The following is a 14,745-nucleotide window of genomic DNA, read 5'->3' on the forward strand; positions in this document are numbered from 1 at the left end:
TGGGTGGGTGTTACGGAGATCATATATTTTGTACCTTTTATCTTTTAACTTCCAAGGAGCATTTTGCCTGTCCGCAGTCAGAATGGTTTTATTATAGTGACAACAGTGTCACCAATGCAAGTCCCTCAGTTTGATCTCACACCATTTGTGCTTCACACGCATGTGAATGCGGCGCAGAGACCACGGTGTTTGGCAGCTCCTACTTCCCTGAGCCTTGTCCCTGCTGTCTCCGCCTCATCGACAGCACCAGTCAAGGAGACTGTTCAGAACCTTTCACTGTGCCAAGGGTGTTTTTGTTAGGACTTGTCACAGCCGCATTTTTGGTAAGAGGTAAAGCACATACATTCTCCTTGAGTGTGCGTCACCCTGTTAGGCGTATAGCCTGTAATGAGCTGGGCCTGCCCTCTCTGCTGTCATCCTCTTGTTGCCCAGGTCTAGGAGGTTCACCAGAAGGAGATGGCACAGAACCCCGCATGCTGTCTAGCTGCCTCCTGCAGCTCACTCGCTGTGGGTCTTCTTGCTCCTGCAGGAGGAACTTGTTTAGGTTTCCTGCCTCTATACAGAGGAGGAACAAAATTCTTGGAAATGTCAGCTTGCTTTCTCCTTCTAAGCGTATTGCAGAAGGTTATAAGTTCTCTCCTCTCTTTGAATTCCTGTATGACCTGTACACACCTTTTTTTTTGTTTCTGTGTGTTTTTTTACATCAGTGAGTAGATCATTGATCCTTGGAGAAAGCTACTTCTCCTCCTGACGTGAGAGCTCTCTGGGCAGGCAGTTTGGGGTAAAAAACTCTGATCTTGGGGCCAGCAGGTGGTGTGGAGATAAAGGCATGAGATCCTACATGGCTGACATTGAGGTTCGAGTTTTGTACCCAGCAGCTTGAAAAATACACCAGGCGTATGTGCATGCATCATGTCCAAAATTCCAACAGGAGAATCAAGGAGAAGGGATTGTGCCATGTTCATCCTTACTGGGGATGAGGGGGGTGATTTCTCACTTTCCCTGGTGAGAGCACACATAAGACCAAAACAAACAAACAAACAAAGCCTCTGATCACTATTCCTTGTGCTGGGCTGCAGCATAAATTAAAATTGTCTTTATAATGATTGCCTCTTTACAAAGTAAAATGCTTTCTTCCTTGTTGCTTTTTTTCTTTTCCTCTTTTACTGCTTTTGCTCTTTCTCCTTGTCCATTGCCTTTAGGGGCTGGGGTGGATTGGGCTTGAAAGCAGTATTTGATCTTGGAGAGGCTAATCTTCTACCCATAAAGAGATTAGGACTTGAAGGAATTAGGAGAAATAATCCACTTAAATATTCTTTCCCTTTCCTTGGATTATTTTGCCTGCAATCAGCTGTACTTCCATAGAGCGCTCCAGAAAGAGCTGTGGAGCCTGGCCCCTGTGCAGTGTGGATGTAGGAAGTGCCCTGCAGGAACCCCGGGCTCCTGGCAGGGCTGCTGGCTGCCCCCCCAGGCCACAGGAGAGCATTTGTGGGGGAGGTCATCCTGGCCCAAAGGCCTGCATTTGGCTGTGCAGGCTCAAAGCCCCGAAATTTGCAAGTAGCTGAGTCTCCCAGAAGTATAGACCTCACAGAAACCAAACGCTGATTGTTGAAACCAAGGAAGTCATCAGCTTTTAGGATCAGAGGGACTTTAAAGATCACATAATGGTGATCCAAATGCTTCCTGTTTAGCTGATGGGGAAAAGGAAACTAAGGTAGAGAGGTCTATCCCAGCACGTGGCTGATTAACTGTAGGAGCAGGATTGGAAACTGTTTCTGCACTGGCCTTGGCTCAGTGCTTTTGCTTATGAATTAATGTGCTGGACCCTGGAGAACGGGTGTGTCTGCCATGACCTGCCGAGGTATGCCAACCCTTAGTTATGGTACTCACTTCATTGCCAGAAGTTGCGAGGGCAATTAGGTGACTAGAGATGGGGCTCCAGGCCTGGGTTTTCACTGTTCGAAGTCACATTCTGATCACAGCTGCTTGAAAGAGTTGTCACCTAAATGCTGCGTGTCACATGTTGCTGAGTACTTCTGTCTTCCAGGTAGGGTTTATCAGTGGTGCTGGGCACTTGTTCAGGCTTGGGGGCTGTGCGTTTTCTTGCACTTGCCTCACTGGCAGCGTGAAAGAGGGCTGCCCAGGTGCTCCAGCTTGGTCCTCTACCCAGGTGCCTCTGGAGGGCCACACGCTGTCCCTGGCTTCGCCATCGGCGTGTTTCTCCTGCCACTGTTTGCCAAGTTAAGATCCTGGAAGGATTCCAGGAGCAAGCGGGCTATAGCAGACAACTGAGTACAGCCATGTCTTTCCATGAAAACTGCTTTTCTTGGCTTCCTTCCAATGGTGGTACATTGCCAAGAGAAAATGCTTTTGGCTTTACAAATGATCTGGCCATAGTCTCTGTTAGTTCTGGTTCTTCATGTCATTGAAAAGAACAGATATTTCTGGCTCTTCAGTTATTTAGCAAATTTTGCTTCTAGCACACTGGATTGTGTTGTTTTTATATACCATATGTGAATTTGTGCGTGATGTAAGTATAGACCAGTGTGCAGAAAGATGCCGAAGACTGCAGTGTAACAAACATGTCCAGTTCAGCTGAGCCACGTCTGACAGAACTGAGCCGACTGCTGTGTCTGGCAGCTTCTGACTGGGAGTTGCTTCCATTTCATGTTTCCTGGGAGTGTTTGTTCTTGTTTAAGTCACCTATTTTTTGGCTTAAATTTCATCCCAGGAATGTTAAGCTAGGGTATTTTGATCATAGACCCTTATTGCTTATGATATATTTTAAGTTTGAAATGAACATTCTGAGTTTATTGTTTTCTGTCAAACAATCTGGAGTGAAACTGGAAACATTTGTGATTTACCAGGACAATTGGAAATAATGGTCCCTTTAGAGTATTTCTGCAAGTCGTTAACGCACAAGATTGTTTCTGTCACAAGTGTTTTTCATGTTGCTCTGAAAATGTCTCATCATCAAATGCCAGTAATCCCCAGCTGGCTTCTCCCCACCATCCTCCATGTTCGAACCACTCCCTACCATCATGTGTACTCTGAAAACTATTCCTTTATTATTACCCCAACTATACTTAGGGGAGAAGTCATAACTAATATAAAAATGCCTCTTCCCAGGGATGGCAGGTTGCATGGTGATTAAAGGCGCTGGATTCTCACAAGGCCGACCACGGTTTGAGTCCTGGACCTGGCAGCTTTCTCTCTTTCTCTCTCTTGTCAAATTAAAAAATAATAATAACTGCTGGAATTAAACAATAAGGAAAAAATGCCTCTTCCCAAAACCCTGTGGTAATATGCTAGCCAGCACATGTGGCACTAGCTGTATGCAAACCACTTTTCTGAGGGCTTCACGTTTGTGTATGTTTAAGTCTTCATACCACCCTAAGAGGAGGTCCTGTTACCTCCACCTCACAGATGAGAAGGCCAAGGCACCAGTGGGGTTAAATAAATTTTCCAGTGTCCAAAAGTCACCATTGAGATGAGGTAAATAACCCCAGAGCCCACACATGTGACCACAGCAGTTTACTGCCTCTGAATGAAGCCTTACTTGTGGTTCTGCTCCATGAAACATGCTTTTTACTTTTTCCAAGAGCCAGCACTGTGGGCACCTTGGGCTGGCTTTATAGTTTGCCCACCCCTGGTCTTTCTAGATGAGCCTGTCCCTGTCAGCCACCCTTGTGAGAATGCAGTCTGCTTGGAGGAGACAGACCTCAGGGCACAGGGCAGGGTCTATAGCCTGGGAACGTGAGGGCCTCCTGGAGAGTCCCTGAGCTCACTGTAGGGTTCCAGAGCATTCTGGGAGACTTGCCTCACCTGCGCAGTGGTAGGTTCTAGCTCGATGCTCTGACTTGTCCAGTTGTCCCCGCCAAGCTTATTGTGGAAAGTCTTGTCTCGTTTCCTTCCTCTGTGCTTTCCAGTCAGCTTCATGACACCCCCTGCCACTTCCTCTGAGCACAGTGCCATTAATGTGGGTTTACCTATAGGTCGAGGTGGGAGAAAGCTGCTGAAGAAGCCGCTTTTGAAGAAGTGATCTCCACAACCACATCAAGCCCTGCACTTGTTGCCTCTGACAGCACGCAGGCGATTGCAGGGAGGGTTGCGCCCGGCAGCGTGGCCCTGGCTGTCCTCCTACTGCTCAGGTCCACATCCTGTCAGACATGCGGCTCCTGGGAGCTTGTGGTCCCTGTTTGCTGCCAGAGGTGACCACTAAGGCCGGAGGGTCAACGTTCCAGTGCAGAGATGGAAGGGCATGGGTAGTGCCCTTCACCACAGTCTGGGCTTGGCTGGGCCCGTGCGTATTGCACAGAGCGCTGGCTTTGTGGCCAGACTGGGCTCCTGTACATGTTGTGAATTGAACATAGAACTCATCGTCTTGTGAGAACCAGGTCTGAGACCGTAATCTCGTTCTGCTCAGTTTCCCAGGGGCAGTTTCCCTGCCTTGTCTACTTCAGTTAGTTGCTCAGGTCTTTGTGGACCTTTAGAAGATAGAAAGGGGGCAGTGCTGTCCCCCCTTGTGTTGGGCGCCCTGGCCGCCGTGACTCATCTGCCACCCTTTGATTGCCTCCTTCCTCGGGGCTGGCAAGGGCCCCTGTTCCTAGGGGCTGTGTGGTGAAGCTTAGAATGTTCATTTATTTGGTTCCTTATCCCAAATACCAATTAAAATCACCCACTGTGTGCTGTGGACACAGTGGACATAAGCATTTCAGGAAGGCAACAACTTTTATCCTAGTTTTGGGCCCAAGGCAGATTCAGAATGGATTACCATGAATATGACAAGTATGATGGTGTGCTGGTCTCATAGCACACTGGTGAAGGAACCAGACCCCACATGGCCCACTCTGGTTTCAGTCCTGGCCGTAGCAGTTTGAAAAAGACACAGGGTGGGGCAGCAGATGGCTTAGTAGTTAAGTCTGGACTCCCATGTGACTGACCGCAGTTTGAGTTGCAGGCCTGGTGGCTTGAAAATCATGCTGGGCACATATGTATGTGTGTCCAAAATCCCAGGAGGAAAATGGAGAAGAGGTTGAGGTGTAGCCATCTCCTCTGGGGGGGAGGGGTGACTTCTCACTTTTTCTCTCACTGTCTCTGTCTCTCTCCAGTGAGCACCTGTACCCTAAGGCAGAAGCCTCTGGGAAACAAAAAAAGAAAAGAAAAACACACTGGGCATGTGTGTATGCGTGCATGCCCAAATCCTGACTAAGGAAGGAGGAGTGGAGTGGAGTGCCCACACTCCGCTGGGGGTTCTCTCTCTCTCTCTCTCTCTCTCTGATGCTCTCTCTGGTGAGTGCACACAACCTTTAGCATTAAAAAAAAAAAAAAAAAAAAAAAGCCATAGACTTGTGTGGTGCTCGGCCCTTCACATCTTCTGCCTGTGACCTGTGGCACACAGAGTAGGAGGAGCATCATCTTCACTTGCCCTGTGTTCCGACTGCCACTCACCTACCTGCCAGACAGCTTAGGCCTTCCAGTCTTCGGTTGAGGAGTGAGGCACAGCCACCAGCATTGCTGTGGGCTCTCTTTGTTTCCACATAGAATCTAGTGGAACTGAGCTCGAAAGAAAGAAAGAAACCTCATCAGGTTTCATGCTTTAGCATCACATTAAAGCTAGGGTTTTATTTTTTAAGATATTTTTGTTATAGGGTGTGTGCACTCACCAGAGAGATAGAAACCGAGAAGTCACCCCCCCCGGGTGTGGTCATAACCATAGTCTCTTCTCCAGTCTCCTCTCGGGATTTTGAACACACACACACACACACACACACACACACACCCAGCTAAATTGCGCCAGGTACAGGACTTGAACTGTGGTTCACTCCCACTCTTTGTGGAGAGCAGTGGAGATGGGCAGACCTTAGGATTTGGCACTAGTAATGTTAACTATTTTCTTAATCAACAAATAATAATTTACATATTTATGGGGCACAGTGTAATATTCTGATACATGGACACATTACAAATGATCATCTCAGGGAGCTTGGCATATTTATCCCTTTGAACCTTTTACTTATGTTGAGAAAATTCAGATGCCTTCTAGCTATTTATAAATATCTAAGTTACTGTTAATTGTAGTCACCCCGCTGTGCTACTGACTCCTATCAAACTTGTACCCATCAGCCTATCTCCCACCCCCATTCCCAGCCCATTGTAACCACTCTTCTGCTCTCTACCTCTGTGAAATCAACTTTTTACCCTTCCACATAGGAGATCATGTAGTGTTTGTCATTCGTGACCTTAGTATTTTTCCCCTTTTTATATAGTTTATTCTTTCTCTGTGCATAGGGACTGTAGCTTACATAGTGTTGCTCTCTCATTGAAATGTTTGACACAGACAACCAAGTAATGGGTTCTCATCCTGTTGATTGATGTACTTGGTCATAATGCCTTTCCATTGGAAAACTTGCAAAAGCTGTAAGGCATTATTTCATTTAGATTCGATTATGGGAGAACTTGTTTTTTTTGTTTGTTTATTTTGTTTGCTATTTATTTTTAAAAATTAGAGATTTTTGCTGTAGAGTGTACATACTCACCAGAAAGAGACAGAAAGTGAGAAATAATCCCCCCAAGGCTATAGCCATGCTGCAGTCCCTTTTCTTCCATTCTCCTCTCGAAATTTTGGGATGCACGCATGCACACACATGCACCCAGCCTCAGTTTGAAGCTGTTGGGTCGAGGACTTGCATTGCAGACGGCCTTTTGGGAGTCCAGCACCCCAACCATTACACCTCCTGCTGCTGGTCCCCATTTTATTTTTTAAATTACTTACTATAGTTAATTTACTTGTCTTATTTTCTGAAATGGAATTAGATTCTAAAAGGGGCTGTTTAGAAGAATATGGAAGAAGGAAATTTTAGCATGTATGGGCTATTAAATGAAGCAGAACATAAATATTGTATAGGTTTGAATTTGCTCATATATTACATAAATTTCATCATGAATCAAACAGTTTTCAGTTTCTGCTCTGTTGTGCTTTTTGAATTTTATTTAAAAGGTCTGGAGGTTCTCTGACAGCCTTAAACCAAGTCCTGATACATTTCATTTGAAAATAGGGCCAGCAGGTGATGTGGTGGCTAAGGCACTGGACTCCCCCACAGCCGATTGTAGTTCGAGTCCTAGACCTGGTGGCTTGAGACTCACTAGGTGCATGTGCATGCCCAAAATCCTGAGAGGAGAATAGAGAAGGGACTGAGGGTTGTTCATGCCCCTGGCAGGTTATTTCTCAGTTTTTTCCCCCTCATTTTCTCTCTCCAAGATCACATGTGCCCTATGGCAAAAAAAGAAGAAAGGGAAAGCTATATTAATTATTATCAAGTAATTTGGGAAATTAAAATATTTAATTTTTTTATGGAGCTAGATATCTTGATTTTATTGTACTACTGAACATTGGTGCCAAAAGTGTATGTGTTGACCTAGACTTGGGAGCATAATATTGGATTTGGTCGGTGGAGAGTGGACACAGAAGAGAAATTCAGGAATCTAGACTGTAGAAGCGGAGGACTTTCACCTAGCACCGCAGCCTAGAACTAGAGTGTGGCACTTGAGTTCTCTCGGGCTCTTCCAGGGGACAGTTGGGACCGGTGAGAGCCTGGGCTGGGAGTTGTGCAGTAGTAGCCCATGGGATTGTCTGGCCTCCCTGACTTCACTAGTAACTAACTAGCTCTGAAGTAGTTAAGGACAAATTGGGACTGGCCCCACATAATGCCAGAGACCTGATCCTTGACCTCCCTCAAGTAGTCTGGATTTTTGTTTGTTTTTATTACAGGCTAAAGGTGGCATATCCCCACCGTTTAAAAACCGTGTAGATCCGTGTGAACTGGACTTGCCTACCTGCTGTCCATGATCTTCGGCTTAGATGTTATTGTAGTTCTTACCTTGTGAGAATGAAAATGAAACTGTTTCCTTTGCTCTCTTACTGGATGGCCAGATTTCCTGATGAAATCTTTCAGATGCCCAAATAGGGTCTTACTCTTTGAAATTCACCAATTAGGGGCAGGCTGGTGGGTGGTGGTTAAGGTGCTGGACTCCCACATGGGGCTTGCTTTCTCACTTTCTCTCTCCCTCTCCCCCTCTGACCCCTCTCCCCTCCCTCTCTGGTTAAATTAAAAGGGAGGAAAGGGTTTTTAAAAAAAAAGAAAAAAAGAAAGAAACCAACCAACCAACCGACCAACCAATTAGAAAGTGCCTCAGGGTATTTCCCAACTGTCAAGACACACCCACCCCACTTTCACCCTGGCAAGGTGATTTTAGGGAGGTTGTCAAACATATTTGCAAAAGTTTAGAAGTAGATGTTTCTGAGACAGGTCAGGCAAACCTTGAGTCCCATGGGACCCCTTTTGGAGCTGGATACTTTCTTCCCTCGTTTAACTGAAGGCCTATAACTACCCCTGGCATTTGGTGTGAATGGAAGAATAGGTCTCCAGCCCCTTTCCCACTGTCTACTTTGGCTTCTCGATGCCTGGAATATCCTGATTCTCCAGAAAGCTCCACACTGTCATGTTGATGGATGTAAGGGGTGAGCCCCATGACGATTAAATTGAGTCTGTACACAGGCGCAGAACTGGCCTGAGCTTACAGCAGGTTCTCCATAAGGACTGGTTGACTTTGAGGGAGAGTCATTCAAGGGTGAATAAATACATGTGTTCTGAGGTATTTGGTCAAAAGAGAGAAACAGGAATTATAACTGGAAGGTTTTGTTTTCAAATTCTGGGCCTGTAAGAACAGTGTTTCAGCAATTAAGTTATCTATAATATAATGAACTTTGAGTTGTAATTGCTACATGGGATTAATTTAGTGTAGTAATACAGATTTCCTGTTTCAGTTCTAAGTTTCAGGTAAGACTAGAAAGAACCTAGCTGAGCATCAGAAAATGCCTTTAGTTTGTTTGTTTGTTTGTTTTTGTTTTTTATTCTTTTTTTTTTTGGAGAGGTTTTCGCTATAAGGCACATATGCTCACCAGAGACAGAGAGACAGAAAGCGAGAAATCACCCCCCAGTGGGGATGGTCACGCCGCAATCCCTTCTCCTCCATTCTCCTCTCGGGATCTTGGGCACGCACGCACATGCGCCTGGCATGAGTTTTTTTAAGCCACCGGGTCCGGGACGCGAACGTCAACTACATGGGAGTCCAGCGACATAGCCATTACGCTAACTGCTGGTTCCCAGAAATGCCTTTAGTTTTACTGAGTTAACATCTCACGTAGATCAAGTCATCTGAACTCCAAGTTGAGAGGAATTTGTGGGCTTGGTGAAGGATTGTGTTTTGGTTTATTCAAGCAAATCACATAGGGCCAGAGTGACAGAATAGGCTCACTTTCCCAAAGGTGAGAGACAGCATCGATGAGGGCTGCCTGTGGGTCAAAACGCCCGAGACTGAGCACTTTCTGGTCCCAGGCTTTGCTCTGTGAGTGTTCCGTACACAGCTGAACAGACGGGCCAGCGCAGCTGGTGGATTTACAGCCTAGACTTTTACATTTTTCCCCCCCTTTTTTTTTTCTTGAGAGATTTTTTGCCTTAGGGTGCATGTACTGTCCAGAGAGAGACAGAGACAGAGAGAGGGAAAGGGAGAAATCACCCCACCAGAGGGATGGCCACACTGCAATCCTTTCTCCATTCTCCCAGGATCTTGCGCACACACACACACACACACACACACACACACACACACACAGAGCGCATAGTTTTGAAGCCACCAGGTGTAGAACTCAAACTATGGTTGGTCATGTTGGAGCCCAGCGACATAACCGCTACACCATCTGCTGATCCTGACAGCCTAGACTTTTAGATCTGGAGGAAATAAGGTCCCCATCCTACGTGCAAGGAACTCAGTGTCTGCAGAATGGGGGGAGTAAGTTAACCAAAGTGGAAGCTCTGTGTTGCGGGCACCAGGGGGCTGGAGCAGTAAGCTCAGCTGCAATTTCTTGAATAGAAACTCTCACCCTTGGTGGTCTCCCATGCGAGGGGTCCCGTCTTCCAAGGCCAGACGTCACACAGCCCAGGACACTGGAAGCAGAGCCGTTAGACAACAGGTACATAAGCAGTGACTCTGGGAAGGAGAGGCAGAAGGCTGGGACAGCCCATTTCCTAATGGCTAATTTTTGTTTTTCCACAGGGGACAGGTCAGCTGGGAGTATCCCCCTGGAGGTTCCCAAAATGCAGAAAGATTGTCCTGGCCTGTAGACTAGAGCAGTCCTGGGTGGAAGGTCTTTCCTTCCTCCTCTTACCTTTGTCTACTGTATGTTGGCTTGCATTTCACTTTAATTTTTTTTTTTATTGAAGATTTCATGTATGTAGTGTTGAAAGGATGGTACCTGTGATTGGCTGGCAGTTACTGACATGTGATTGGGCATCTCTCTTGTCACCACCTCTTGCCTCACCAGGCTACTTTAAAGTAAATTCCAGAAATTGGGACTAGCAGTTAGCGTAATGGCCATGTCGCTGGACTCCCATGTAGTCGACCGCGGTTCGCCTCCCGAACTCGGTGGCTTAAAATTCACACCGGGCGCATGTGCGTGCATGCCCAAGATCCTGGGAGGAAAATGGAGGAGAAGGGATTGCAGTGTGGCCATCCCCCCTGGGGGGTGATTTCTCGCTTTCTGTCTCTCTCTCTCTGTCTTGCGAGTGCATGCGCCCTATAGCAAAAACCTCCTCCCCCCCCAAAAAAAAGTAAATTCCAGAAATTATTTTATTTCCAGTATTTCTATGTGCTTTTTGAACTAACAGAAACAGTTCAGATCTGTTGGGAACCTAAAAGAAGTTAAGTAAAGTAATAAGGATTATACTGAAAGAGCTCCCCCTTGGTCGGCAACTGAGAAGGTTTTGTTTTCCAAATGATTTTCACAAGTCATTGGTGCCACTGTCAGGAGGGAAGGTGTGTTGAGGTGAAGGTAGGCAGGCGCTGTCTCTCCCGCGCTGAGAGGGAAGCAGCCTTCTGGAGCAGCTCCATTGCCTTCTGCCTGTCCTAGGTAGCCTTTGGAACACCTTGCTGTCTGCTTGTACCTGAACCCAGGTCATAAGCCTTTCATCATCATGGTAGGAGGGTTTCATAGAAGATAAGTAGTTTTGTTTTCATGAGTCAAAGCAATCATTGCCAAGGCCCATCCTTTTCATGGTGGCTGATATTGACTGTTTTTGTTTCAGATAAGTATGACTGGTACCACAAGTCCATTTGGACAACCCTTCAGTCAAGCTGGAGGGCAGCAGATGGGAGCCACGGGAGTGAACCCCCCGCTGCCCAGCAAGCAGAGCATGGTCAATAGTTTGCCTACCTTCCCCACAGATATCAAGAATACTTCAGTCACCAACGTGCCAAACATGGTAAGTTGCCCTTGGCTCCCAGTCACGTGGTTCTCCACTGGATGCTTGGATACTTGGATCTTGTTATACCACAGCGCAAACCCGTAGCTGAAAGCATGCCACTGGGTGGTTAGAAGATAGGCGGGATAGGCAAGGGTGACGCAGCTGCTTCTCAGACTCCCTTCACTGATGGAGAGATTCTCGTATGCTAGTCCTTTACCTTTTCTCCCCACGTCAGAGACAGGCTTCTATACTTCTGTCTGTCCGTGGGTTGAAGATGTCAGTGAAGCCCATTGGTTTGTGTTACAGTCAAAAGAAGGTCATTTTTCTTCCAAGGGTTCTGTTGTGTTGATGAGACTGGTGTCATGTCCGACTTGATAGATGGCTCACATGTCTTCATTTTCCCTAAAATTCCCCGTTTATAAAACAACTCTCAACCTCAAATACTGAGATATGAAGGGGGGATTTTCTTTTTGCATCACAAAGTGAAATTATTTAAAAGAATTATTTATTTAATTTTATTTATACATTTATTTATTTAAATTTGACCAGAGAGAAAGGGGGGTGGGGAGGGATGAGAAAGCAAGCCACCAAGGCTGGGACTTGAACTGTGGTCAGCCATGTGGGAGTTTCCAGTGCCTTAACTTCATGCCACCTGCTGGCCCCACAAAGTGAATTTTTTAAAATCAGAACACTAAGGGGCTATCCATCCTCACTGCATACACATGAGCTGCGGAGGGTCTGATGTGCCTCTGGTGTCAGTAGAGACCCTGCATCATCCTCTCCCTGTGCTTGTTGCTGGGAGCCTGAACTCCATAATTACAGTCTGCGTGTTTCTTTGGAAGCGACCTGGGTAGACTCCAGAGACAGCCGTGGATGATGTTTAGAAAAAGTTTTCTCTTTTTTTGGAAGTTTATTTTATCCATGTTAGAGAGTATATACATGAAATAGGCAGAGAAAGGGGGAGAGAGAGAAGCACCACCTTCAACAGGGTCTCGTCCCTCTGCGATCCCTTCTCCCCAGCCCCAAGTTTGTAAGGATCCTGGGCTCATGCCTACATGCTCTCTGGTTTCCAGGACAACCCTGGGGTCCAAACCCTTGGTCAGCCATGTGACTTCCAACACTGCAGTTTAGTACCCCACTGGCCATGCCACCACCTGGCTGGGCCTGTGTTTTTGTTTTGTTTTGTTTTGTTTTTAAGCTTTTTAATTTGAAAGCATTTATTATGAAAATAGTATAGGGAATTCTTAATATCCTTCACCCTGCTCTCCCTGGTAATATCTTACTTAAACTTACAAAACTAAGAAATTAACATTGCTTACAATAATTAAAAGTCCGTGGCTGTTGGGAATCAGAGAGAGTTGTTGGATTGCTTTCTTTGTGTGTTTGTTAAAAATCAGAAAATGAGAATAGTGAAGTGTCCTGCTTATACGCTATATCTCTGTTTTCTACATTCTTTTTTTTATTGGAGAGGTTGTTTGCTATAGGGCGCGTGTGCTCACCAGAAAGACAGGGACAGGGAGACAGAAAGCGAGAAATCATCCCCCAGGGGGGATGGCCATACCGCAATCCCTTCTCCTCCATTGTGCTCTTGGGATCTTGGGCACGTATGCACACATGCCCAGAGTGAGTTTTAAGCCACCGGGTCTGGGACTTGAACCGCGGTCGACTACATGGGAGTCCAACAACATAGCCATTATGCTAACTGCTGGCCCCTTTACATTCTTTTTTGAAAGATGAGACAGAGTGCTCAGCTGGAGTGGCACAAGTGAGAGGGTGCCACTGCACAATGGCTGGGACCCCTGGTTCAATTCTCAGGCGCACCTAAACAGGCTAGGTGCAGTACCTCATACCTATAGTCTTACCAGACTGGGAAGCTGTGACAAAAGGATTGAAACTAGGAATCCTTGTCAAAAACACCTGTCTCTCCCCAACACCCCAGTTGCTGCCTATGTCATTCTCATGAATGAATGAAGGAATAAACCTCGTAGTTCTCAAAACCACAAGAGTGACTTAAAGTTCTTACTACATCTCTGATAACCGTTTCCCCCTGCCCCCCACCTTCTCACTTCTCTCTTTCCAATATTTCGCTGCCAGGATTGTCTTGTCCCCAACAGTACAAATCCAGAGCCTAAAACAAAGCCCACCACGCCCTTGGCTCAGCCTGAGTCCTGGGGACAGTGTTTCCTAGTCTCTTCTCTTTTCCTTTCTCTTCTCGTCTTGTCTTTCTTTCTTCCTTTCTTTTTAAAAATAATTATTTTATTTAACTTTATATCTTTATTCATTTGTTCATTTATTTTAATTTGACCAGAGTGGGGGAGAGAGAAAGAAAGAGAGAAAGTGAGAAAGCAAGTCACCAAGTTCAAGACTCTACCCACAGTTGGCCATTGGGAGTCCAGTGCCCTTAACCGCCACTCCACCTGCCGGCCCCTACTTTTCTTTTTCTAACTCTCACTGAAAGGGCAGGGTGGGCTTCAGTGCCAGCCCTCATCTCATCATTAGTGCCTGCTCCATAGACCATTTATTGACTTTGGAGTGAAAGGACTCACTATTTCTAAAACAGTCCTGTGTTTTATAGTCAAAAACTCTGACCTAACATGTTTTCACTTCAAAATCTTTTCTGGCTCCACTTCCCCATCCTCTCCCCTTTATGCCCAGCTTAGTGAGAGAGTCTGCCTACTCTCGGTCCCCGTGCTGACACCTGCTGCTGCTACAGAGCCCTGAGCCTACAGGGCCTACTGCACCAGTCAAGAGCAGGTCTTGCCAGGACAGGCAAGAGGCTTCTTCCCTTCCCCTGCACCGGGGCTGGGCTCTGGGGTTTTGATGGCACTTCTGTGCCTCAGCCCTGCTGACAGCTGGCTGCTGATACCCACCTGTGGGGTGTTCAGCCACACTCCTGGCCGTAGGTCTCCCTCTGGCCTGAGTTGGGACAATCAGAAATCTCTCCGTACTTTGACATAATGTCCCCAGGTCATAGTCTCCCCTAGCTGAGAAGCTGCCGCTCTGGAAAATAGTTAGGGATGGCAATAGCAGTGGCATCTGTCCTTTTGCCTATCTCCTGAACATCTGAGAGAAAGACGACTTGTTCTCTCCCTCTGCCCACCCACCTCCCCACCCCTTCTCTTGGCTTTTCTAAGGACCATGGGAAACTGAGGTCACGCTCCGTGTCCATGGCATCTGTGCTGTTTCCCCGGGGACCTGTGTGGGCTTAGAGAAGCTCCACAGCAGGTGCCTCGGAGGGTGAATGCATGTGACCTCTGCAGCCGTTCACTTCCACCCTTCTTCTAGATAGCGCAGCCTGGATGGCACAAGGAAAGCTATGCCCACAGGGTAGGAGCCAGGGGCTGGCTGGCAGGTGGGCACGCGCACACGTGGTTCACCTCACATCTTTTTTTTTTTTTTTTTTTGGGAGGGTTTTTGCTTTAGGGGGGGGCGCGCCCGCAGC

The 14,745-nt window shown here is 46.7% G+C and overlaps 1 protein-coding gene across 1 annotated transcript in view; it reads left to right on the forward strand.

Moving 5' to 3' along the window:
* Positions 1-14,745, forward strand: part of CREBBP (CREB binding lysine acetyltransferase) — a gene marked incomplete at its 5' end in the record, with an annotated part of 133,216 nt that overhangs the window by 28,230 nt on the left and 90,241 nt on the right. The window contains 1 exon segment of the mRNA XM_027773232.1: positions 11,145-11,321. Coding sequence (XP_027629033.1) covers positions 11,145-11,321 — 177 coding nt within the window.

Source organism: Tupaia chinensis, unplaced genomic scaffold (genome assembly GCF_000334495.1).
Source record: "Tupaia chinensis unplaced genomic scaffold, TupChi_1.0 Scaffold000042_2, whole genome shotgun sequence".
NCBI classification, from domain to species: domain Eukaryota; kingdom Metazoa; phylum Chordata; class Mammalia; order Scandentia; family Tupaiidae; genus Tupaia; species Tupaia belangeri.